The following is a 24,072-nucleotide window of genomic DNA, read 5'->3' as shown; positions in this document are numbered from 1 at the left end:
TGACATGGTAGGTAGATACTCGATCCATATGCTGTAAGGTACGTATGTAGGGTAGGTACCGAAGTACTCGGTACATGGGTATGTAATATGCCACTGCTACAAGTCAGTATACAAAGTGGCCGAGGAGACAAGTACTGTCTGTACTCGGTAGATGGAAGACCACTCCTCGCACGCGAGGGTAATTATAGCGGAACACGCACGATTCAGGGCACAGGTCAAAGATTCGGGGTGAGAGAGAGAGAGAGAGAGAGAGAGAGAGAGAGAGAGAGAGAGAGAGAGAGAGGGAAAAGGGGGGGAGAGAATGTGGTCTGTTTGAAGCGGTTCATAATGGCATTTCTATCGTTATATCCCTCCCTCCCCTCCCTTTCTAAGGCTCCGGGAAGAATGTGTGTGCACATGTGTGGTACAATGTTTTTCGAAGTGTGTGAGGCGTGCAACAAGACCCGTGTGAGGCGATGTGATGGGGATGTGGTCTATGTTTTTTGCTTTTCAAGGCAGAATAACTTCCGCTGCTAAAAGTCCCTTCGGACGTGGCTGGTCGGGACTTGGGGAGTCCGTATTCCTTTCCTGTTCTGACTCGCCTCGCCCCGGGAGCGGAGAGGGATGGTCGCTCAAGAGGTCGTCCGCGTCGCATCATAGTCAGAACTGGGAGCAGTGAGGTCCCTTCTTGCTAAAGATTGGTAACCTGGCACTGTCGTGGCCGTCTCGGCTTGCCCAGCTATGTTTGCTGGCACCCTGACGGCAAAACCAAATCCGCCCCGGCCACTGCCATCGGGCCCTCTCGGTGCCCGGATCGGTTCCTGGACGTGCTGCAGAGGAGGCAACCCGGTAGGGTTGTGGAGCGATCCCACCCCGTTCTCCCACTCTCGTCGCTGCTGAGGATATGTCGAGTCGGGCCTCGAGGCGTATGAAGGATCATATAATTCTCGATGTTGAGAACCGCCTCTTGATTGGTTTCGAGAGTTCATGTTGTGGTTACCCGCCACACCTCCCACTCCTCCCGCTCCGCGGCGCCCTCCTCTGCTGCCCCGACCGCGATTTGGTGTCGCAGATCTTGAGCCGGGCGGGGTCGAGCTCCCTGGACTGGAGGTCCCCGACTTGTTATAGGCTCCTTGTTGGTGAGATGATAGTGTCGTACTGGCACTCGAGGTCCCGAACAGTTCTTGTCTGCGTTCCTCGTATTTACGCTGCTTCTCCTCGCGGTCCCTGGCGGCGCGGGCCTGTCGTTCGGCGAGGGTGAGTTCGCGGGCCTTGACCTCCTCTTCGTCCTCGGAGGACTCGCGACCAGCAGAGTCGTTCTTGGAGCTATTCAGGCTTAGGTCTTGGAGACCGGCAGTGGGCGGTCGAGGAGATTGCGTTTGAATTATGGGCCCTTTTCTCGAGAGGAGGATCGGAGGTGGTTTGAACTCGGATCGTAGGGGGACGATATTGCGCGACTCCAAAAAGTAGTTGGTTTCTCTAGGCCCTTCACTGTGATCCAGGCCACAACACCCGAGAGTCAGAACAAGAGACACAAAAGGGGGAAGAGATTGAATTCATGCAGCGCGTACGCTTCGGCCCACAGCTGCCGGTTGAACTCGGCCTGTTGAGCCCTTCGCTGGGCCTTTGTCACCTTCGACGAGACTCTTTTGGCCTCCGTTTCTGTGGGGGGAGTTGGCAGTTTCTGGCGACCAATGCTTTAGCAATCGAGGGAATGACGCTCAACGAAAAGATCACCACGTACATCGGCGGTGGAGGACCACTCGTCCTCCCAGGCATCGGGGGGAGCCTTGCTCATCGCAGGCGCTATAACAGTTCGGTGGGAAGCGGAGTGAAAAGAGAAGGACGGTGGGAAGAGTGGATGTTGAACATGTGCCGTTACTGTCTAATGACGTTGCCGAATCGGTGGTTCTATATCTCATACACAAGACTCTACTCGAATTATGTCCTTGAGCTTGAGTAGGTGGGGGGGAGAGATCAAGAGATTTAGTTAAGATACATGTACAGTAGTTGGAAGAAAGGTGGGACACTTTTCCTCGGTGTATCTGAATAGTGCCGGGAACAGGCGCACATGGTGTGGAGAAGAGAAGGGCACTAGGACAGGGGTGAAGACAACCATCTCAAAAAGACGCTGCACTCTAGACCTCGTATACTTTTTGCCTCTCTCTTTGTATAATTTTTGCTTCGTTCACTCCCCGTCTCCGGGTGAGTCTATATTAGATTAGTTAGTAGCTGCTCTGCTACCCTCTGCGTATATCCAAGCGCTATCATTGCCTGTTTCCAATCCCATTCCCATCAAGTAAACACCTAGCCGTGGCTGTGTAAGGTTGATTCCTTTGAATGGTCGCACAGGTGAACCCCAGCTTCATATCAATGCTTGCACGTGTAGTTCGTCAGGCCAAGTACAGCCTCTGTAAAACCCATCTCGCATCCAGTCCCAGCCTCAGGCTCGGTCAGGAGTCACGCGACGCAGCTTCTCGGTACGAAGCATCCACAAATCGACTGTGAAACGACCTCCCCCTTGAGAAAGTAGACGCCGCATCGCTTCGTTTCCTCTTCTCCTTGCCCTGCGCGATCTTTTCCCACTCTTCCCATTCTCTGGCGATCTCACCGAGGACCGTGGCCATGGCTGATGCGCTCGCCATGAGGCCATGTCCCTCGCCGTCCAGGATTCGTAATTCACATCGCTTCATCACGCCGTGCAGCCAACGTACATTGTCCAGCGGAACCCGCGTATCCTTGGCCCCATGATGGATTACAACTGACCTTGTCACCTCGGGATATCGAAACCCTATAGGTCTCCGTCGCTCCAGACAGACCAGCAGATCAATGGCGGGATTCGCATTCTGCGTGGCCAGCGTCCAGATGCGATGTGTAAGTGTCTGGTTATAAAGTGCTTGCCGTGCTTCGGGGCTCAAGCGTGGAGACATCGGTCGAATAGCCGCGGCAGAGGTTTTTGTGGACGAAAACGTCTGCCGGCCAGAATCGAGCTTTGGGCTGGACAGAGGGGGTCCCGGTATCCCCAACGTTTCATTATTGGCTTGATAGCATGACAGAGCCCGTGCCCGGTTAGCTGTGCCTGTTCGGGGTCGCTCGGGCTCAAAGTCAGGAAGGGTGGCTCCAAATGAACTGTCGTCGTTCAAATCTTGGAATGGATAGGCGAGCGCTGCGTCCAGATTCTCGAGTTGCTGCTTGGTCTTCTTGGACTTTAGTGGCTTCGTATCCACCGAAGCACTTGTGGCAGTCAAAAACCTTGAGTTTGCAACTTTGAGAATTTGGGCTGGCAGAACGCTCAGAATTTTGTGGCTAAAGGGCAGATTGGCAATCGGCTGCGAGTCGGGTCCGATTGCTGCCCCTTTGGGCATCTGTGAAGGCGGAATCCATGGGGCTAGGAGATGGATACGCCCTCGTACATATTGTGGCATCTTCAAGGCTGTCGCAAGAGCGTAAATTGCGCCTGCAGAATGCGCCAGAAGCGAGAACCTCGTGATCTCCAGAGAACTGCATATGACGGCCACATCGTCAACCCAATTCAGAGGAGTACACTGGGCTTCTGGCAACGGTGAGCTTGCGCCCACGCCAGGCCGATCGGGTGTGATCAGTCTCAGGCGCAAAGTCCTAGCAAGCTCGTCATAGAATGCGGTGAGATAGCGAGTCAATCCCATGCCGACACAACACAAGACCACAAATCCATTCGGATCTCCCACTTCTGAAAAGGTAATTGTCCGACCGGTGCGTGGATGTCGAATCTTTTGTGTAAAACGAGGCGCACCAAGAAAAGTATCAACCTCTTCAGTTATTGACTTCATTTCCATGAGAGCAGGTTCTTGTTTGTTCGTGTGGGTAATGGAACTCCGCTTGCCCTGAGCCATGGAGCCACGGTAGACACTATTGCGCCGGGACGGCGCTGCACTTGAAGGACTAGACATGACGCCGCCCACAGCAGGCGGCAGGAGGGATGGTTCATCCTTAGGAAGTTGTGGAGCAAAGGCAGGCATGTCGGCCAGATCAGATGCGGTGACGGTTGCGGATAGGTCGAGTGGACTTTCCACTTCGGGTGACTCTACCACCACCTCAGTAACAGAGAGTCTCGAAGTCTGGTAAGGGCTTGAGCGTTGTGTCGACAATTTAGGCGTCGCAATGGTATGTCTCTTCGCGGCTCGCTCCGATTTCCGTGCCTCATTTCGCCATTCCTTTTGGCGCTTTTCCCGAGCTTCTTGCAGTTCACGAATACGTCTCACAGTCGAGTTGTCGCCTTCAATGAGTTCGGAATCGATGTTGAGCTCTTTCAGATCTCGAGTAGAGAAAGAGTGTCTGTTCTGTTGGTCTGGGGAGACATCCGAAACGCCGGTGACGCTGCGCCTTAGGGATGACCGACGGGAAGGGATCATATGACTTCCCAAATCACCCCTGCTCAATCTCAGAGCAGTGATCGTAGGACTCTCAGCAGGGGCAGGTTCAAGTTGTGCTCCCACACTTGAACGCCCATCAATGGATGATGCGCGGGTCGGCCACTTGTTCTCCCTTTCGTGGTCCATGCTATAAAGGGATTCGGTCTTCCGGCGTCTATCTGACGAAACTCGCCGCGGAGGAATAGGCTTTGAGGCAGCCATCTCGCGCATTGACTCGAACGTTGGTTTCCGATGAGGGACGCTTAAACCACTGACAAACGAGAAGGTTGAGCTGGCGCTGGAACGGTTTCTTCTCTCAATGCTGGGTACCCCAACGCTATCAGACTCGGCACGCGACTTAAGACTCTGTATAGATTCTCTCGTGGCTAGACCGCTCTGAGAGGTCATATTCAGGGAGTGGACGAATGATCTGCTCGACCTTTTGGACAATAGCGGTGGCCTTCTAGCGTACTTAACCACCGGTGGCGCGGCGGCCTCTGCCTCACTACTATCATCAGTGGGAGGAGGGTCGTGCTGTTCCCTGTCCAAGTCGTCCGCATTTGGTGGTTCTGAGGAACTGGAACGTCGGTGCAGATCTCCTGAGATATGTATGTCGGCGTTCGCGCTAAGTTCTTGCCTCGAATACGACGAGGCGGATATTTTGCTCAGAGAATCAATGAGTGAGGATATGACTTGTACTGATTCCGGGGGGGGTTCAGGCCGGTAGGACAACGGTGGTGTTTGCGCGGAGTCGAAGGGGGAGGAATCGATGTCGGGTCGAAGGGCCAAGCTGTGGTCGTAAGGAGGCTCGACAGACGCAGCACCGTTGTCATAGTCCATGCCTTACATCGCAGGTGGACGAGGTAGAAAGGCCAACGCAGATACTGTTTTGAGATGAGGGTGCAGTTGCGCATGCACAAGTCGAGGAACAGCCCAGGAGGCGGACAGGGGGAAAGACTTCTTACTACAGCCAATCAAGACGGGTACGTGGAACAGGCGAGATTTGGGATGGGATTTTGGCAGAAAAGCCACGTTGGAGAACTCGACATCATATTTCAAGACGTGTTGAGGCCATATCTAGCGCTGCATCGCAGTCTCATTGACCACACGAGGTACCGAGCAGAGTGATGGGGATTGGAGCAAGAAGCTGCAGACGTGGCAAGTGATTGAGCTGCACTGCGAGAGAGCGTTGAGCCATGCGCTGGGGGGCGGGCGGGGGACGCGTTTAGGGGATTTGGGAGTGGATTCGCAGTTTGTACCTCGTAGAGGACGGGAGACCCAGCTCGGAAAATTAACCTACTGTCTGACCGTCAAAAAGGTGTGTTTTCACTAGACGAAGCAAGGCACCCATCAATTCCAGAGCATTCGTTGTACTCGGTACTCAAATGCACTGTGCAGGGTCAGAAATCGCCAGCTCTTAAGACAGACTACTATTCCCATATCAAACGAGGCTGGCCGTTGCCCTCACAGAGGATATTCCCTAGTCGTGAGCAAAAAGGGTTCGGCGTCAGACCAGGCGATTTTGCTTTGCTCATGGCTAGCTTGGGAGCTTCGAGACGAACCAGGACGCATGGAGATCATCCGTCCATCAACCAGTGGGCAGCATGAAACACGAGTCAAGATTCAACCATGATTGATCAGCATCAGATTGAGCTTGTCCCACTAGCGGCAGTGTGCAGAGGTCCGCGAGAAAGTCCCCTGGCCATTATTATCTCGTACTTGAAAAGCGTCCCTGGCTGTTGGTAGAATTGCAACTTGCGTTTGCCAGGCTAGGAGACATTGTTCGCGAGACCCCATGTTGGCGGCTGTCTAGCGCATCAAGTCCTGTCGACTTCTGTATCTAGTGCTACCTTCATTTCGCTGTTGACGGGAAGTGCGGACACTTCATACTCCCACGAGACATTCATACTACTAGAGACGTTCTAGGCCACAGCGATGCTATCTCATCTGTGTAACCTCGGTGTGGCGGTGGGCGCAGTTGTTTAGGGCTTTAGGGGACTCGATTGTGTGGAATTGACCTCTATATCTAGAATATGGACCAAAGCCGACTGATATATACAAGACATCATGTTCTAATGCGACGCACAGGGGTGATGTCGAGCCACTTCCTTGATAGCCTCTAGTGACTTGACTCCAGGAAACAGCGCAGCTTGAACCGCCGCTTCCGTCATCTCCATGTCCTCGACACCCTGAAGCAAAAAGGTCTATCTCTAGAACCACCCAATGAAAGACGTCGATGTATCGTGGTATCTCCCAAAATTCTAAGACGCTTCTTCGGATCCTATCGGCATGTTTCTGCCGCAGATCCTCAAAACAAAAAGCGATATTCTTTTCCGAACGCCGCGCTCAAGGACGATGTATTCTTTGACTTTTCCACAAACGCCAGTGTATCCCATTGAGAACCAAGAGCAAAGTTGAACGCGCTAGACCAGTCTATGCCGGTCATTCAAGTCGTGAATCGTGATGGCGTGAAAGTCCTGCCATCGGTGGCGATCCGAGCAGAGAGGGTAACGGAGAGAAAAGATCTGCCACATTATCGTATCACACAGTAACTGGCAAGCCCGCTCGTAATCTTTCTCTTTCTTCACCAAAGACTTTGCGTGACATTTCCAAGACCATTTCGAAGCCCTCCCGACCGCGAGCGGCATTTTCTCGAAATCGCTCAATACTCGCTTCTTCGATTTTGGAACGAATTTTTTGCCATCCACCGCATAATGCCACAATCTTGGCTTGTTGGTGGAATTCTGTCTTGTGTTTTGTGTCATTGGATGAAGGCTGGTAGACCACGGTCTCCCGACACTCCAGAAGATTCGACCAGGTCATGTTTGTGCTGCACATTGTGACCTTTTTCGAGGCTGGGTCCACGTAAGAGACCTCGTAGACATAGCTCGTGGTTTCGCCTCCAATGATACTCAGAATCCATTTCGGCGCGTTTTGTTGGCATGTGATAAGACGTTCGGTGCGAAGGATGCCTGTCTGAGGATCGATGTGGCGAGAGATCGTGTCGACCGCCAAAACATGGGAGGCTTTATCGTTCCAAGGGCAGTATTTGCGCCAGTTGTTTGTGCTCACCTCCTCCCAAGAATAGTCAAAGGTATAGGAAGACGAGAAGATCTTCATGTTGCTAAACTTGGGCGAGCCGTCGGCGGAGTGATCGAGAGTGGCCGCAGGGCGATAGATCTGGGGGATATAATTCAAGGGAACGGATGTGGTCTATTTATCGCAGTCTTTTGGTGAGAGGAAGTTGACCAAATGCTGAGATTTACTCTGAGCTCCTGCAAAGCTAGAGTTATAAAAAGGAGTGTGGGAGGAACAACTGTCGACGTGAATATTGCTCGTCGGGGATTCACAAAGGAGGAAAAAGGAAAAAAGTGAAAAATAGCCAACCGATTACCGGAGTTCAATCCTCGGGTGTTCTCTTCTTCTAGCGCCCGGGGAGGGTCGGAGAAATCTGGTCACGTGCATTATCTTCTTAACCATTGTGATGAGAAAGCATGACGTCTGACAAACAGAATCTGGAGATTTGTTTGGTTGAGTCTCGTGTGAAGGCGAGGAAGGTTGGGTGTCAGACAGAACCAATTTTCGCATCATCAATTTCCATTCGGAATTCTCATCATTTCTTCATCGTTCTCGAGCCATTTTCGGTCCATAGTGGCCGAGATAAGCGCTCACAGTTTGTGCCATTCGCCCGCGATTCCCCAAATCTGTCCCCTATGACATCGTTCATCCTCACTTAACACCCATTCATCATGTCTGAATACTGGAAATCGACAGTAAGTCTAACGCCTCCTAGCTCACTGCAAGATCTATATGGCGCATTGCTGACTGATCTACAGCCAAAATATTGGTGCAAGCACTGCAGCACCTTTGTCAAAGATACCTCATTTGAGCGCAAACAACATGAGGGCACCGTCAAACATCAAAATAACCTGAAGCGCTTTCTCCGCGACATTCAGAATAGCCATGAGCGAGGCGAGCGGGAAAAGGAGAGGGCCAAGTCAGAAGTTGAGAGACTCAAGGGAGTTGCTAGTGGCGATATAAACAGATCATCAAGCCCCTCACAACCATCTTCAAAGCAGAACGCTCAATCTGCATCGAAACCTCCTACGGGACCTCAGTCTACCGCAGATCGGAAGAAACAATGGGCGCAGTTGGCCGAGATGGGGATCAAAGTCCCTGAAGAGTTCCGTTCTGAGATGGCCATGGTTGGCGACTGGCAGGTGGTGTCACAACAAATAGTTGACGAGACACCATCAGAAGCGCCTCTAAGTAAGGGTGTCAAAAAGCGCAAATACGAAGGTCAAGATGAAGATGAGGAGGAGAAGAAAGAAGCTGGCGAAGCTGTCGTGCGACGCGGATGGGGTGCTGCCACCAAGAGATATCCTGGCCACGACGAAGCCGATCTCGAAGATCTCTTGTCGGGTTCGATCTCCGTCAAGAAAGAAAGGACCGCAAGCCCGGTCACGCAAATTAAAAAGGAAGACAAGGACTCTTTGCGACAAGGAAAGAACCTTGTTCTCGACCAAGATGGCCGTCCGGGTGGAAATTGTACCTCAAGCCAAATGGAATCTTCGCCCCCCAACCGACTAAAGCAAGATGATCCGGGTTTGAAGGAAGAGCCAAATTCATCACAACCACCCATGTCTATGGACCAAATCCCAGAGGAGGTTCCAATACCTATGTTCAAGAAACGTAAGGCCAAAGTATCATGAAACGCCATAAAATGATGGCTCCCCATGGTATGGTGGAATCTAGACCGGCAGACGCGAACCGGAGTCCAGATAAGCGAGATCATGATCAAGCCAACCTTTGATTGTCGACTGATTACGTTCGGTTTTGGCCCAAACTCTGATGCAGAAGTTTGCACAACCATTGGCCCCTTGGAATTAATTGACCAAGCTGTTGCACGAAATTCCCAAGTGGCGTAACCACGTGGGATTACAGTGGCACAGATGCGACGACACTGGTGATATGACAGCAGTGACAGGATCATCCTCGTCTCCAAGGTGTTGCGCCTCCAGTCCCGCCAAGCGAAGGAACAGTAAGTTATGTCCCACAGTTGGACAGGGCAAGGCATTCAGGCGTGCATGATTCGACATTTTCTCATCGGGAGCGAGGGCCAAGCAGGAGAACCACGGTAATTCATGCAATGGCTAGTACAGCATCAGCAGCAAAAACACCAAATACACAAATCGCCTGCATCCAAAGTTGTCCCTCGGGCATGCCGAGTGGCAAGCATAGGCTCTTCATTTGAATGACCGTTTTGGCCCCCGTGCCCCCAGACGTTGTCCGAGCCCTACTCCCTAGGCGAGATTTACGTAGACTCTGATGAATCAAACGTCATCATCACTGACCGCCTCCATTTCTAGGAGAAAGGTGTCATGCATGACCGACATGTCACCAGCGGCCAATTGCACGTCGGGGACAGCTCGAATTATCCCTCTTGTCATCCTCGTTTATTCCTGATTATGCCGAGGAGTGCTTGATGCACCCTGCCGTGAACGAGGGCACGAGTGGTGCATTACCTATGGTCGTCATCCCCAGGGGCCTAAGGCAAGGGGCCTCTCGATCGCCTCTGCACAACCTGCATGCTGCTTGTGCTGCTCGCCTTTTGGTCCCGCAAGGGGATCTGGCTCGTTCGGAGAATATTGTGCTGCACCGTTGCACGATTTCCGACCCCAGCGCACTTCGGTCCGTCATTCCCACGATCTCGACTCTCGACGGTTAGGTCCTTTTGGTGGAAGCCCTCTGCCAGCTTGGATCAGTACCTGTCAATTTTGGTCTTCGTGCAGAATGGCCTCGGATAGATAGGCAATTATCAGGAGAGACACCACCTATGACGAGCCAGTCGAGGCTCACAGGGGTCGAGGCTTCTTTTTCAGTGCCGTCTCAGGGTATGATTTCATGCACCTTTTCGTGTTGACAAGACGGGCTCATGTGACACCAAAAGCCACCCTCGAGACGACGGTTGACAAATGGTACCTGGGCGGTACCGGATCCAATGCGGGCCAACCATGCATTGTGGCTAGGCGATCATGATAGCTGGAGGAGCGTTCCTGGGATGCGATGATCAACGAGGAAAGTCCAGAGCTTGGGAGGGGGGAGGCCTGCCAAAACAAGAGGCAAGGCACATCTCGGAGCGAGGTCAAACTTGTCTCGCTAAGAGGCACCTTGAAAGTCAAAAAAGGCTAAAAGTGCCCTGTGCGCTGGAGGCCTGTGGACGAGAGACACTCGGGGTGGAGTTGTCCTCGAATCTGTTTAGGCCGTGTCGTGGACTTTGTCGAGGACGAGTTTCCCTGGGCTACTTTTTCCAACTAGTTTGTCTGGAGATTTTCGAACACTTGTTTCAGTCGATAGCGTGACGGGGGTCATGGTGATCAAACAGCAAGGTTCCAGGGATATCACACGCCAATCCGTGGGCTGTCTTTGAGAGTTTCTTGCTATCTTTTTTGTCCCCCTCATCATTCCCCCCAAGCCCCCCAACCTCTCCAATAGTCCACCGGGGGTTGGTAGCTGCATGGTGACCGGTGGCGTACCGCTTCGAGCGAACCAGGACAGGAACAAGAGGGAGAGAATCAGGAAGCGGAGCACGAAGGGGTCGACGAGGTAGGAAAAGCACCAGTCTCTTTTTTTGCTCTGGAGGCCGCAAGGGCCGTGGACATGGATTGCTTTGGGTGGGTTTGGATGCTGACATGGTCACATTGAGAGACAGCCTCAAAGGAAGGATACGGAGTACCCTGGTAGGTGGTGCTATACTCGAGTAGGCAGAGTCCAGGAGGGAGTTGCATGTAAGCGCAAGTGCAGCGAGTCGACTACTGGGCTCGGTTACAGAAGTGGGCGTGAGCGGGCATGACTTTTCCAAAATTGTTGGTGCCTCGACTGATACGACTCCATTTCTCGAAATGCCGCTAGCAGGGTTCTAGAGTCGCTTGGCAACGGTCAAGCAGCAGCGTCGTGACATCCACGGGCATTGGAGGTTGTTCTCTTTTGGGACATTGCATTGCACAGAAGAGAAGGAGAGAGCCCGGGAGCGTCAACAATAACATTGGTCTATTGAACCAAAGAACTCGAAGCTGAACAGTGAGTGGGACGTTAAAGAAGTCTGCTCTCCACGGTGCGTTATCTATCCTTTTTGTTTGGTTCAGCTCCTGCTGCCTTGGTTCCGAGTTTCTGGACAATCCGAGGGCCAGTTTTGCCAGTTTTGCTGCCGCCTCCATTTGGACCATCATCCCTGTTCAATGACTTTAAGCAATCTTCATCCTACACCGTATCCACCACGACCAAGATACGGTGTACAGGTGTGTACGAGTATTTCTCCAGCCTCGACAGCTTCGGGGCGCTATTCCTCGCAAAGGGGGATGGGAGGGGCGGAACTAACCCCCGTTGGAATGTTTGGTCTTTTGTCTTTCTCAGCTTGATCAATAATTATTACCGTGTATAGCTGGCAGCCCCGATGCACATTAATGCAACCGACCTGGAGCGGGAAGCGCTAGCAGTGGGCAAAGCCGGGAGCAAAGGGCGCCCCCCCAGATGGGTGCCCCCCTCCCTTCGGTCCAGGATGAAGCACGGTCTAAAGGTGCTTAGACTCGGGCCTAACGTCGTCTGGCGTCGGGAGATGCCCTAAGCGAGAAGCCTCTTGACTGGGTACCAGGGAGTTTTGCAAACTCTTTGCTCAGCAGTTGGTGGGTTCTAGTGGTGCCTCCTGCCACAGACGAGTCGACCCAGCCAGCGGGCGGCCACTGCCAGTGCCACTGCCACCAGTTGCTGCTCGAGTCGTTTGGATCACCATTCACCACTCACCAACTCCTGGTGACCGTTGATTGACACCTTAACCTGGTTCCGGGCCGTTCGGGGGCATTTTGATGGAGTCGTGGTTTCCTGTCCGTTGTTTCCATCCCATTGTCCACATCCTACGTCTCCCACTAGTGCTTGTACAGGCCCCCAAGTATGGCATTTGGAGCACGGTCGCCTTTCGAGTTATTGCACCTGGCCTCGCCCCCCCAGAGAATGCTTGTCGTCTAAGGCGGCTGATCGTGTCGAAGCGATCCCAAGCGAGGTTCGTTCCAATTTCGCCATCGAAATCTGATTCATGCTCACCTGCGCTTCGGCACTTAGGACGTCCGCGACACCTGGAGCAAAAGAGCGAACACTCAAATGGTCAAGGCGTTGAGCCACTGGCGACTGGTGGGCGTTTCACGGGGCCTGAATGGGGTGACCAAGCACTCCAGCAGCGAGACCTTCTCCCCTCCACCCCCTGCCCCGTCAAGCCCTGTTAGTGGAACTCGCATGCCTGTCAACCGCCGTTCCTCCTTCCGTCCAGTGCCATGCCACTTCGCTCCTCCATCCCAAGTCATATGTTATGTTACTATGGTGCAGGCACACCATACCGCAAACTCCATACGTTTTCCTAGTATCTTTACTCTCTTCACCACCTTTTGCTTTGCGCTCGATTCCCCCTTCATTCCTGGATTGTCTGTCTTATTGTCGTTTTTTTGCTCTGCTGCTTTCTCGTTGATGGTTTTGCACCCCGCTTGCTGACTTGCGTTACTTTGCTTGTCCGGTGCAGAGACATACTTCTGAACTCCTCCCCCGTCTGCAAGAAAGACAGAAAAGGCCGGTTGGGAAAAGAGGCAAAATCTCACGGGACCGTGGCAAAGAGCATCAACGGATTGGGTTCCATCACCAATCAACTGGAAACTTCGCTGGTGATCATCCAACCGGTCATTTGAGAAGCAAATCCAAGTTTCCCGCTCTGGAAAAAAAAAGCATACGACATCGAAGCATCTTGCACTTTGTCAACTCTTTTCATCGACGTCGCTTCGCGTCGCGACTTTTGCTGCATTGACCTGCTCTGCTTGGGGGAAATAGTGCAAGGGCGACGAGCCACGGACCTGATGAACTATTCAAATATGACCACGGCGGCTCTGCAAGCTTCGACGGCTCCGATCAGCCTGCCTCCGATCAGCAGCATCGATTTCCACACTCAAGTTGCACACAGGCCGGAACCAGAAGTTGTGCAACCTCTACCACCCCCGCCGCCAGCGCCGCAACGTGTTCTGCCACCGCTGCCGTATCCCTATTCTGTTCGACCAGCCCCAGCCCCAGTGCCGCCGCCACCTGTGCCTCACGAGTACATGCAATCACGGCCAATCTACCCGGGAATACCTTCGCCATACCAGCAAATGCCGGGACGAATGCCTCTTCCCTCGACGACGGACCCGAATCTGATCGTTGCAACTCCTCGACACAAAGCCAAGGAGGTGAAGAGACGGACCAAGACAGGATGTCTGACATGCCGAAAGAGGCGCATCAAGGTGAGTTTTTTGATCTATTTCCGCAATCATCTGTCCTCTTCAGCCCTACCCTCGTCTCTTTACAGTCTTCATTCCAGCCATCAAGCCTTGTCATCCACGTTGTCAACACACATGGGTTGGGCGGGTTTTTGACAGCGAGCGCATGGCAAGGCCGTGCCAGAGGCAAGGGCCCTTTGGGGGGTGGGCATGGCCGGCCGAGGGCAAGTTTACACGGGGGCTCCACCTGGGCTAGCGCCTAAGGCCAAATCCAGGGAGCTCCTGCCCCCCAAAGGATGCCCGGCCCTTTTTAGGCCTGGGGGGCTTGGTGATCGACCATGCCCATCTCCGCCCGTGTCACAAACCTTCCCTTCTCCATCCCTAACTCAACGGCGCTACACACATATTTTTTCTGTCTTAGCGACTCCATCGCCCAGCGCCTGTCTTCGTCTCGAGATTGCTTTCCCGTTCTCCTGTCCCCTTTGGGTCACGGCAGCACTTTCCCTCGCGTCCGCCTGCGCTCTGCTAGTCCTCTGCAGCCGCGACCGTTGATTTTCCCCTTTCTCTCTACTCCTCGCACGGCGCTAACAGCTTGATGCTATTGACAGTGCGATGAAGGTCGACCAGACTGCAGAAATTGCATGAAGAGCAAGCGCAGTTGTCAAGGCTACGACCCGGTCTTCCAGCCGCAAGGTCCTCATTCTCTGCACCCTGCGCCGTCGGCCCCAAGCAACAACATCAGCAACAATCCTCCACCATCCTCCTCGGTCAACAATCAGGTCCCGAGGTTTACCAACACTTCCATTAGCCCCCCGGGGTCCAATCACCATTCCTCCATTGTCTCCAACTCACCTCGAGATCACTCAGAATACCCGTTCCCACGACCACCAGAACAGGTCTTGCCTCACATTAATCAGCCATATCATATGGACGGAGCGCATCAGCCTGGTCTAGCTCCATATCCACCACCGGGACGAAGTGAGTGGAGTTGAGCCGGTGATTCCTCCTCCATCGGGACTAACCTGAAGACAGTGCAATAATGACCGACGTCGGTTCTCGTCCGACCCCAAGGACCATTGAGTCCATTTGTACAATTGCTGGCACAAAAATTCCTAGTGTACCACCTATTCCACCCGATTCCGTCCCCAACCTCGAGTCAATTCGGAAAGTGTACGACATTGCCTTTGCTCCTGGCCTCGACAAGCTCTTGGAGGCTGGCCAGTCGAAGTGGTTTGCACGGGAAGGGTTCCCTCTACTCTGCATGGATCGGACTCAATTGGGCAACATGTTGGCGTATTTGACTTTGGTTAGTAACCACGCCGATACGCCGACCGAAAATGCGACACTCGCCAGTCAAGAGGCCAGAGTGACCTGGGCCCTGCTAGAGCTATGCATTCGACCGGCGCACGACAGTGGCGAAGAGGCAGACCGACTCGCCCGCCGGTGTCGAGCACTGGGGGCCATCCTGACGGGTGAACAATTCAGCAGCCAAACAGCGACAATGGCTGACTTTGTCCATCAAGAAGAGGCCGAACCCGAACCGAAAACCAGTGCCCTGGAAAAGCAACTGGGTAGGAGATCTGAAGAATTTTGGAACCTGGTCGAAGCGGCGGCTGCAACTCAGAGAGCGGATGGGTCAGGTCTGTCAGCCGCCGCAGTGAGACAATGCCGACCATATCTGGACGGGATGGAGAACAGAGATGTCATCTACAGTGTCATGCTGCTGGCATCTGGGGGGAATGGCGACCTAACTTCAGAACGAGAACTTGCAAAGAGATACCTGGAAGCTCAGGCGAATGGACGAGCCACGAATCAAGTGTTTGCGACTCTTTCTGGCATGGCGTTGAGGGCATTTGAGGGATAATCGGGTTGTTTCGTCTTCCTCAGCAGGATCACCTTTACGTCTTTTCTTTACGAAATTTTCCTTTGTGACTTTGTGCTATGGGCGGTGGTCAAGATACAGAGAATGTTACACATACCCTTTTGTTCTGTTGGAAACCGGAGTAAGCTGCATACTCGGATCTCTACTATTCGTTGGTCCACATGCCTTGATCATTGTACGTACCGCTGGTGGGATGCATCAGGGTTGCACTACCTGCTGAGGGGAACAAGAGCTCTGGACGGGAGTCAATTTGTGGTGGCATGCCTGGCGAATGAATAGAAATTTCTGCAAGGGGATGGTGGACACCATCCCAAACACAACGCGAGGGAACGAGTGTCGAATGACACTTGGCGGCGCAGAATGAAATATCACCAACATCTAGCGGTGTTGTACTCTATCCACCAGTCATGATTGCTTCCAGCATTCTTGATCGCGCGAGTACGAATTCTTTTGTACAGCTGCTCCGAACTCACGAGACGCTCGAAACTCGTTTTCCGTGGTGATGATATCAATAGCTCATCACATGCAGATTACGGTTTTCGATACGAGCACCCTACACATGAAGCTAAAGCCGACCATTGTCTTAATACTCCGTAGAGGGTTGGACGAGCAGCGGGCTCCAGCATAAGCGAGCATGCAGGGATCACCGTCGCGGGCCGTGGTAGCGAGTTCTAGGCTCGGTAGCGAGGGGCGCGAGGTTTTCTCCCTCCCCCAAAAGACCTCGTACGAGTAGCTGAGTAGCTTTGTGGAGGGGGAAAGTAGAAGGTTTGTTTTTCTTTTTGGTGCCCTTGCGGAGACCCTTTTGTCGGACCCGTTCATAATTTCTGTAACGAACGGATTAATTAGCACTGGGAATTAAGGGTTGTTGTGGAGCGTGTGAGGCGGCGAAACATTGGAAGAGCGACAGCGCGAGAGAGAGGGGACAAAGAAAATAAGAAGACGATGATGGGGTCGAGGGTTGAGTGTCGGACTACTACGTCCCCAAGAAAAGATGCATGTGTATGTCTGTATGTATCTATGTACATGGGTTGTGGTCTAGACTTGTGCCTGAGGCATCCACCATAATGCCCACAAGGCCCCGAGGAGTGGTTTGAAGGGAAAGTATCGACGACGACAAGGAGGAGCAGACAGATGGGGTTGGGAGGAGGATGAGAAGGAGGAGGAGAAGCCTACAAAGCTACCCAGGTACATACATGTACTTGCAAAGAGACAGGCCGTCTATACGAGATACCTAGATTGAGTATACATTGGCAGTATACTTGGATGTACATGCCTCGCACGAGTACGAGTACGAGTACACAGGTCACAGGCATGCACTAACATAACTCCCGCGCGAAGGCATAAGGGGCCGAGGGCGTAATCAACGACAAGCAAAATAAACCTTCGACGAGGAAGATACTTCCCATCCTTGTCACACACATACACACCTAACACTATTATCGAGTCACTGCCTACATGTAGGTCCATTTGTATTCGTGTGCTACCCCCATACCATGCCTACTAGGTATATGTACCTCCACCTGCAATTGCATAGGGTACCAAGTACGTGCATGAACTGCCCAGTGCGCTTCCTTGGCCCCTCTTCTTTCTCTCCGGCTCTTCCCTTCCCTTCTCCCACTCTTTTTTAGCCTTTGGTTGTACAGGTCGATCAAGGCGTCTGGACTCTGAAGATGGGGCGGAGAGGCTGGAGTGGACTGAGCTAGACCGTTCGCGAGCTGAAGAACCGTGAGAACTAGGGAGGAGAGAGTTTGTCGAGTTTCATCCAGCTGGGACTGAGCTAGACTAGCTGAGTCGGGCCGATGCATTCGATCGTGTACCTACGGGTTCTTGAGGTCCATTGCTTGCGAGGAAGGAAACGAAGGGAAGAGGGGGCAGCGGAAGGGAGGAAGGGAGGAAGGCGAGGGAGGGGAATACATCTTAAGCTTTTCAAGCCCCAACGGGAACAAGAGCTTTTTTCGGCGCAGATCTACGCAACCTACCACCACTACTACCTACATAAAATGTTTCGCCCGCTTTGATATACCAAAACTAACTTTTGTGTGCACCTACGCCACCGACGGAGTACAACGACCACCACCCTTGCCCTACCTACCTCCTACTTACGTTACCTAGAGTCCTCGGTGCCACAGTACTCGCTGCATATATGCCAAACCTCGTACCGAACAAATCTACCCGTACTTCTACCTGTAGCGAGGAGACCCTGCATGCGTGCATGCATCGCATCATATCGCAACACATCATCCGCTGAGCGACCCATCTCGCCTGAAAGAGGGGGCAGCTCGGCGGCCGTACGAGACGAGGACGAGGGTGAGTAGACATGGCATGGCATGGAGATCAGCTGGCTAGCTAGCAAGCTAGCCGTGCGAGGTTCTTCTTTTGGTCCGGATATGGAAGTGAGAATGGAAAATACGAGGGAAGAATGTCGTATGGGGATCCCTCGTTGGCATCCCTGTGACAGATATCAATCCACTTTGTGGCAAACGAGGGGGATTGTGTGAGACGAGGGAGGGGGGAGGATGCGATCGAGTCTGCTTCAGCGCCTTGAGTGAATACTACTAACCTACGGATCCTCCGTACGGAGACAAGCCTCCCTAATCTGGAGTACATACTATTTGGTACCTGCGTGCCTAAAGTGTTGCCACAGATCCTGGAGGAACATGCTATGCTAGGTAGGTAGTAAGTAGTAGATGGATCAGGTCCTTGAAGATATACCTCGTGTCGAGTACGCACTTGGAGACATTGTCAAAGACACCAGACCATCGCTCCGGGGCGTAAGAGACCATCGGACACATACTGTACTTGCTGGGTATCTAGCACAAGGACACTACATGGGTACTCAAGAGTATCGACGTATCTTCTCTCGTTGTATCTATCTATCGTCGGCAGACACGGCATTGCGGATACTCATTAGTTACACAGCAGTCAATCCCCGCAGGGTAATGGGAACATGTGCCTCGGCCACCGAACACAAAAGGGCCCAATACCAATGGAAATGGGATATCATACTCCTGCGAGTACCGAGTACTCGTCTCGTTTCGGGGCCGGGGTCTGAAAGTCAGAAGAAGTAATCGATCGATCCTTCGGGCTTTAGAGAAGTAATCCATTCATCCCCCCCTCTCGCTCCGTCCCTCACTCGAACGGACGAACGAAACGAACAAGTTTTCAAAATCCCTACGTAGGTAGACCTACTACGAGGAACAAGTAGGAATAGTCTCTAGTCGATACGAGGTATGTAGTCTTGTCCCACACACACCCAACCGCTTCGCTGCGCCGCGCCCAATACGACTAATACGACTCGGCTCAACTCGACTCGACGAAGTAGAGCAGTAGCAGTAGCAGTAGCATTGGCATCAGCATCAGCAGTAATAGTAGAAGTGATGATCGACAAAATCTTCACCTTCAACCTTTGACGTTCGACTTCGACCTTGTCCCGCGCAGAAATAACAAACGACGGATAACCGCTTTCACCCTTTACCCGGGTCTTGGTCCGCCTTGGTTCGGTCGGTCGGTCGTTCGGTCTTGGGGTCAAAGGGCCAGAGGGCCAGAGGGCAATGGTCAAAGAAATAAGAACTGGACGGAAAACGGGTGCGCTTGGCAAAAGATGATACTACTACTGCTGTACAAGTAGGTAGACATGAAGGGATCCCTCGGAAGGACCAGGACCAAACAAATATTGTGCGTATCAAAAATCAGATCACTTGTCCCTCTAAAGGTCATGCATGGTATGTACTGTAGGTACTAGCTAGGCTAGCGCTTTTTCCAGTATTCTTTCCAGCCTGAATCATAATCTATGTTAACCTCTTTGGTAATCAACCAGTCTGTACTCAATAGCGTGTGATTCGGCCGCGTTTGGCCGCCCCGAATCCTTCATTGACAGCCACTTCGCCAGATTGAGGAGACATTGCAGTCGGCGGGAGATGTTCCGCCTCTACCGCTCCGACAGCACAATTGCAAGTGAGGAGGTCCGAGGCCCATGGATCTTCCCCGTCCTGCTCTCCAAAGTCCATGCTTTATCGCCGTGCCAGGGTGGTTGTCCACTTCGAGTTGGTGGACCTTTTGGGATCGTTGGGGACCCTCAGCCTCTGGTTCACTGGGTTCGCGTTTCCATGACCAATATGTGCCATGGGTGCCTTCAACGTGAGCCATAGTTGTCGCATCCGCAAAGAGCTTCAAGCTCCGTTGCGTTTGGTTGCGTTGTGCACCAGCTTGAAGCCGCTGAGGTCTTACCCTGGTGATACAGGCGAAATTTCGTCGTGCTCGTGGCTGAAATGCCCTGTGGTGATTTAGATGTCCAGCTGGTTGGCGGTGGTGCTCAATCTTCGCAGATGTAGTTTCAGACAGTGTACCGCTAACTGTCACAGCCAATTGATGGACGCCAGACGACATGGTGACACAGGGATAGTCGTGGCACCTTGGTGGTACCAAGAGCCTCACAGGAAATGGACGTTCCATGCTCGTTGAATGCGCAATTCGTTTCCGTATTTTATCAAGACATTGCATCCCCAGGTCAATCATTCCCCGTCCTTGTGCTTCTTTTCGATACTGACTATCCTTTTCCCGCCCATCTTTCTGATCTCTTCCTCCAGCGTCCCCTCCGTATGCATTCTAGCAATGTCATCACTGCCACCTAGACTCTGCGCATTGATCATGATGTTCGGCACAGTACGTCGACCAGTTAGTGTGGCCAGGAGGTCTTGTAATTTGCGGCCTAGCGTAGGGGCTGGCGCATCGTCATCTTCATCGTCGTGGGCCTTGGGAACGGGAGTGGTCATCAGGTCGAGTTCTACCACGTAAGGCGCCGGCGTGATATTGTACGTTTCCAAAAGGAGAGCTTTGGCTCGTTTGGAGTAGGGACAGTAGGACTTGGAGAAGATGATGACTGGTAGGACGACTTGGTTAGTACCTCAACACTCGAGAAGGGAACACGGATTTCGACCTACTTGGACTCTTCTTCAAAATGCTTTGCAGTTCTTGTCGTGCCAGAGTCTCTCCGTCATCCTTTGCCTTTTCGACTTTGTTCCCGTTGTATGCGATTTCCTCGCCCTGTCCATCCGCTGCGACGGCCGTGGTCGTGTCGACAGGGTATTTCGGCTTCTCCTTCGGCATGGTCCTCCTTCCACCGATACTGATCTCATCGTCGAAACTGATGGTCGAAGTATATGGGTGATTGCCCTGGACAGGCGACGCGTCAAAGATCCTCTGATCCTCGTCCCGCTGTCTCTGCTCCTTCTGCTTGTCCAGGATCATCTGCAACTCGCGATTCGTTTGTGCAGTCAACTCTCTGTCCGAGAGCGCGCCTCTCAAGACGCCTCGACGCCGCGATAACGAGGCCTCGGTAGTTTTGCGAAAGTCTGTGGTCGTGCCAGAGCCCGAGAAGAAGAGGAAGTAGATCAAGAGAATCCCTAGGGTGAGGCCGACGGCCTGGCTGCGCCGCACGGCCGACATCTTGAGTATGGCCGTCAGAGAGTCAAACTAATGCTGAGAGGGCGTATGCGCAGAAGCATGCAGGGACATGCGACGAATGTAACAGATCTCTGGTATCCGCTATATCACCACTTCGTAATGCGCACGATCTGCTGTCACATGCGGTGTCCGTAGAATGTCGGTTCTGCCTGTGTTCTTCTTTCGAGATAGACACAGAAATGGCAGATCAGAGAGATAAAGACGACCACGAAGCGAGAAAATACACGGCGCGCGACGACGAGAGTTTGATATTAATTTTGTACGTGTGGTAGAGATACGAGTGAGAATATAATATTGGATGAGCCGTTCGGAGAATTGATAGGGAAATGAGGTCAATGCGGGTGCCAGTCGGAGTCGGGGAGGGGGATCTTACTAGACACTTAAAGGGATTAGCCAGGCACGCCCGTTCAGTGCTGCCATGGCCCAGACAAGCCAGAAACAATGCTTCAGAGGCCAGGAGAAGACGCCACCGTTCAATGCTTCTGCAAGCCCTGTCCGCCCTAGCCTGACTAGTACACACTCTAACAAATGCAATGTGCCAATCTATCATCAGGACTTCCGGAGAGAAAGAAGGGCGCTTGGGTCACTCTACGAGTAGGCGATACTCCTCGGGAAGTGGGAGCGAAAGTCACACGGCACTTGTAGCCCTGACACCTGAATAGGCACACAGGACAAGGGCATCGAACAGGGCCTGCCCCGAACATTGGTCCCGGGGGTTGGTTGGGGGCGGGCAATTTCCAGGATCTTTACCCCACAGAACGACCATTTAGGGGGCAGTTTTTTTCTTCCGGTCACTTGGACGTCCGGGCCTGGAAGGTGCTTGACCACCACCCATGGTCAAAGCAATCTGCCATTAGCGAAAAGTTTGTGAATACTCATTTCCGAGGGTCCTTTACTCGCACTGTCGAGTTTTCATGACACATCCTTTGACGATATCGGCCGGCTACGAGTACGAATACTCGGTATACTCTGTTCTTCATAGACTGTGAATGGAAACCAAGGAATAATAGGGGTGGGAACATTTGCGGTTTGAACATTGTCGTGGTCGCGTGTCAGTTTGTTGTCGCGTCAGCAACATCAAACGTCACACAGCCTTGTCACGTCCTCTTTTGGAAACGCGTAACGGTTGTGCATATTACTCGTACATGGTACGCAGGTCTGTCTCAGCCAGTTGTTACATCATGCCCATCTGGCAAGGTTCAATCCAAACGCCACGCTTTGATGTGGTATCCAAGAATATCATCATACAGGTCTGGTGACATAAGAAAGGGGTTCACCTCCTCCCATCCATTTCGTCTCGTTTCGTCTTCAGTTCTTCATGCCATCAGCCCTCCCAACACCACTTTCTGCACCCCTATCATCTCTCTTTTAGCCGACTCTCGGGAAGCCTGCTCAAATTCCCGGACGATCGCTGACACAATCACTTTTCGGATCCGCCCGTCAACTTTGGCAAAGAGGTCACTGATCATGTTCGTGCATGCCGACGGACCTGTCAGGATCTGCAGTAACCGCTGATAAGTGTCAATCAGCGCGTCACACAAGGTCGCGAACACGGTGAAGAAGTCGGGCGTAAATGGAAGAGGCGGGGTTTGAAGGTGAGTGTATGGTCCTTCATTAGGTAACAGAGTTGAATTCGGCGCATCGAATGGTGCTGGAGGAGGAAATGCCGACGCACTGGGGAAGTTGACTGCTGCTGGCATGGGAGCCAAAGGGGAAGGATTCACCAGGGTACTCGCCGACGAGGCGAAAGTAGTTCCACTGGCCGTAGTGTCGATTGAGGGTTGTGAACCATGATGCCCACCCTCCGGCACAGTCGAGGGCGGAGACGTAGCCGGAAGCATAGGAAGGCCAATGTCGGTAACGGGGCCACTTGACTTTCGCGGTCTGGACGTCGTCGTCGCCCGTTTGAACATTTGAGGGATTCGTGCCCGACTGAGTGAACTTGCCGAACTGCCATCCGGGGGATGGAGTTGTTGAAAGGATTCGAATTCCGTCAAAAGAGTATTCAAATTCTTCAAGTAATCATGCGCGACCGCAGCGCTGTTCGCAGCATTGGTAGCGGTTGGCGGCTGAGGAGGATGGAAGTCTAGAATTGTGGGTAGTGACATTCCTAGCAGCATAAAATTGACGGCTCTCCGCGACAGTCGGTTGGGTGTATAAGAAGGCAGCCTTGCAATATCATTCTCATGGAACAGGACCGTGTTGAACCAAAAAGACCGACCCTCGTGCGCCCTTCGCAGGTACTCCAGCGTCGCTATCCTCTTGTGTGTCATCTCTTGTATCTGTGCATAAGACGCAAAATTGTTGGCTTGGTTGGCAACAGCCGTATTCGAGTTGTTGAGGAGAAGGCCATTGAGCGCCAACGCCGAAGGCACGTCCACCTCTCGAGAGGAGTTGTCTTTGCCCTTGACGGTGCGCGCATTTACGGTGTCATCGCCGACGCTGACATTGCTGGAGACTTTGTGTAAGGGCGCGCGGTTGACTCCTGACGGCGTGTAGATCGGAGCAATATTCCCAGGCGGAAGAGGTAGCATATTGTTCTCAGGTGTAGCGTGGCTAGTCACATCACTGTTGGTCCGGGATATGAGATCGGGTCTGGCGGAATTCAGGGTGACGGGCGCAGGAGGGGCAGTGGCCGTCCGAGTGTAGGCTGGACGGGGACGAGGACGAGGTGGTGTCGAGCCGGCCGCGGCGAGAGTAGCGTCGAGGGAACTGTTTGATCCTAGAGGTTTGTGTCTGCGCGAAGGAGATCTAGTGATCTTGGAGAGGAAGCCAGCCGCTCCTCCTGCTGATGTTGCTCCTCCAGCAGCTGAATTGGTCGAACTGACGGAGCCATCGCGCGAGGATTGAGACCGAGGCTGACTCTGGCTCTGGGTACTAGGCTCAGTCATACTATTCCTCCTTGGTGTTTCTTTCTTCGTGCCACCTGATCAGGCGATCGAGATTGCCGAATCAGAGCGGTGGCCCAGGACAATAGTGTGCGCCCAGCGAATTCTGCAACCACGCAGAAAAGGGAGCGGAGATTTTTTTCTCTCAAAGAAGGGTACCTGCAGATAGTGTGTAAGGG

The 24,072-nt window shown here is 52.8% G+C and overlaps 8 protein-coding genes across 8 annotated transcripts; 3 read left to right on the top strand and 5 right to left on the bottom strand.

Moving 5' to 3' along the window:
- Positions 1 to 611: 611 nt before the first annotated feature.
- On the bottom strand, positions 612 to 1,777 carry AYO21_01927 (hypothetical protein; the record flags this gene model as incomplete). Its single annotated transcript, XM_022651908.1, has 3 exons — positions 612 to 1,470; positions 1,551 to 1,663; positions 1,724 to 1,777. 3 exons carry the CDS (start codon positions 1,775 to 1,777, stop codon positions 612 to 614), a joined length of 1,026 nt encoding a protein of 341 aa, XP_022515652.1.
- A 655-nt stretch (positions 1,778 to 2,432) lies between these two features.
- AYO21_01926 (hypothetical protein) lies at positions 2,433 to 5,210 on the bottom strand (the record flags this gene model as incomplete). Its single annotated transcript, XM_022651907.1, has 1 exon — positions 2,433 to 5,210. One exon carries the CDS (start codon positions 5,208 to 5,210, stop codon positions 2,433 to 2,435), a length of 2,778 nt encoding a protein of 925 aa, XP_022515651.1.
- A 1,701-nt stretch (positions 5,211 to 6,911) lies between these two features.
- On the bottom strand, positions 6,912 to 7,490 carry AYO21_01925 (hypothetical protein; the record flags this gene model as incomplete). Its single annotated transcript, XM_022651906.1, has 1 exon — positions 6,912 to 7,490. One exon carries the CDS (start codon positions 7,488 to 7,490, stop codon positions 6,912 to 6,914), a length of 579 nt encoding a protein of 192 aa, XP_022515650.1.
- A 629-nt stretch (positions 7,491 to 8,119) lies between these two features.
- On the top strand, positions 8,120 to 9,082 carry AYO21_01924 (hypothetical protein; the record flags this gene model as incomplete). Its single annotated transcript, XM_022651905.1, has 2 exons — positions 8,120 to 8,143; positions 8,207 to 9,082. The coding sequence occupies 2 exons, from the start codon at positions 8,120 to 8,122 to the stop codon at positions 9,080 to 9,082; spliced, it is 900 nt and encodes a 299-aa protein (XP_022515649.1).
- A 4,197-nt stretch (positions 9,083 to 13,279) lies between these two features.
- Positions 13,280 to 13,923, top strand: AYO21_01923 (hypothetical protein; the record flags this gene model as incomplete). The annotated part of the gene is made up of 2 exons (XM_022651904.1): positions 13,280 to 13,684; positions 13,750 to 13,923. The coding sequence occupies 2 exons, from the start codon at positions 13,280 to 13,282 to the stop codon at positions 13,921 to 13,923; spliced, it is 579 nt and encodes a 192-aa protein (XP_022515648.1).
- A 776-nt stretch (positions 13,924 to 14,699) lies between these two features.
- Positions 14,700 to 15,524, top strand: AYO21_01922 (hypothetical protein; the record flags this gene model as incomplete). Its single annotated transcript, XM_022651903.1, has 1 exon — positions 14,700 to 15,524. The coding sequence occupies one exon, from the start codon at positions 14,700 to 14,702 to the stop codon at positions 15,522 to 15,524; it is 825 nt and encodes a 274-aa protein (XP_022515647.1).
- A 4,529-nt stretch (positions 15,525 to 20,053) lies between these two features.
- On the bottom strand, positions 20,054 to 20,987 carry AYO21_01921 (hypothetical protein; the record flags this gene model as incomplete). Its single annotated transcript, XM_022651902.1, has 2 exons — positions 20,054 to 20,421; positions 20,483 to 20,987. The coding sequence occupies 2 exons, from the start codon at positions 20,985 to 20,987 to the stop codon at positions 20,054 to 20,056; spliced, it is 873 nt and encodes a 290-aa protein (XP_022515646.1).
- A 1,334-nt stretch (positions 20,988 to 22,321) lies between these two features.
- AYO21_01920 (hypothetical protein) lies at positions 22,322 to 23,896 on the bottom strand (the record flags this gene model as incomplete). The annotated part of the gene is made up of 1 exon (XM_022651901.1): positions 22,322 to 23,896. The coding sequence occupies one exon, from the start codon at positions 23,894 to 23,896 to the stop codon at positions 22,322 to 22,324; it is 1,575 nt and encodes a 524-aa protein (XP_022515645.1).
- Between the last annotated feature and the right edge of the window lie 176 nt (positions 23,897 to 24,072).

This window comes from Fonsecaea monophora, assembly GCF_001642475.1.
Source record: "Fonsecaea monophora strain CBS 269.37 chromosome Unknown Scaff8, whole genome shotgun sequence".
NCBI lineage: Eukaryota > Fungi > Ascomycota > Eurotiomycetes > Chaetothyriales > Herpotrichiellaceae > Fonsecaea > Fonsecaea monophora.
This window is presented reverse-complemented; position numbering and strand designations above follow the sequence as displayed.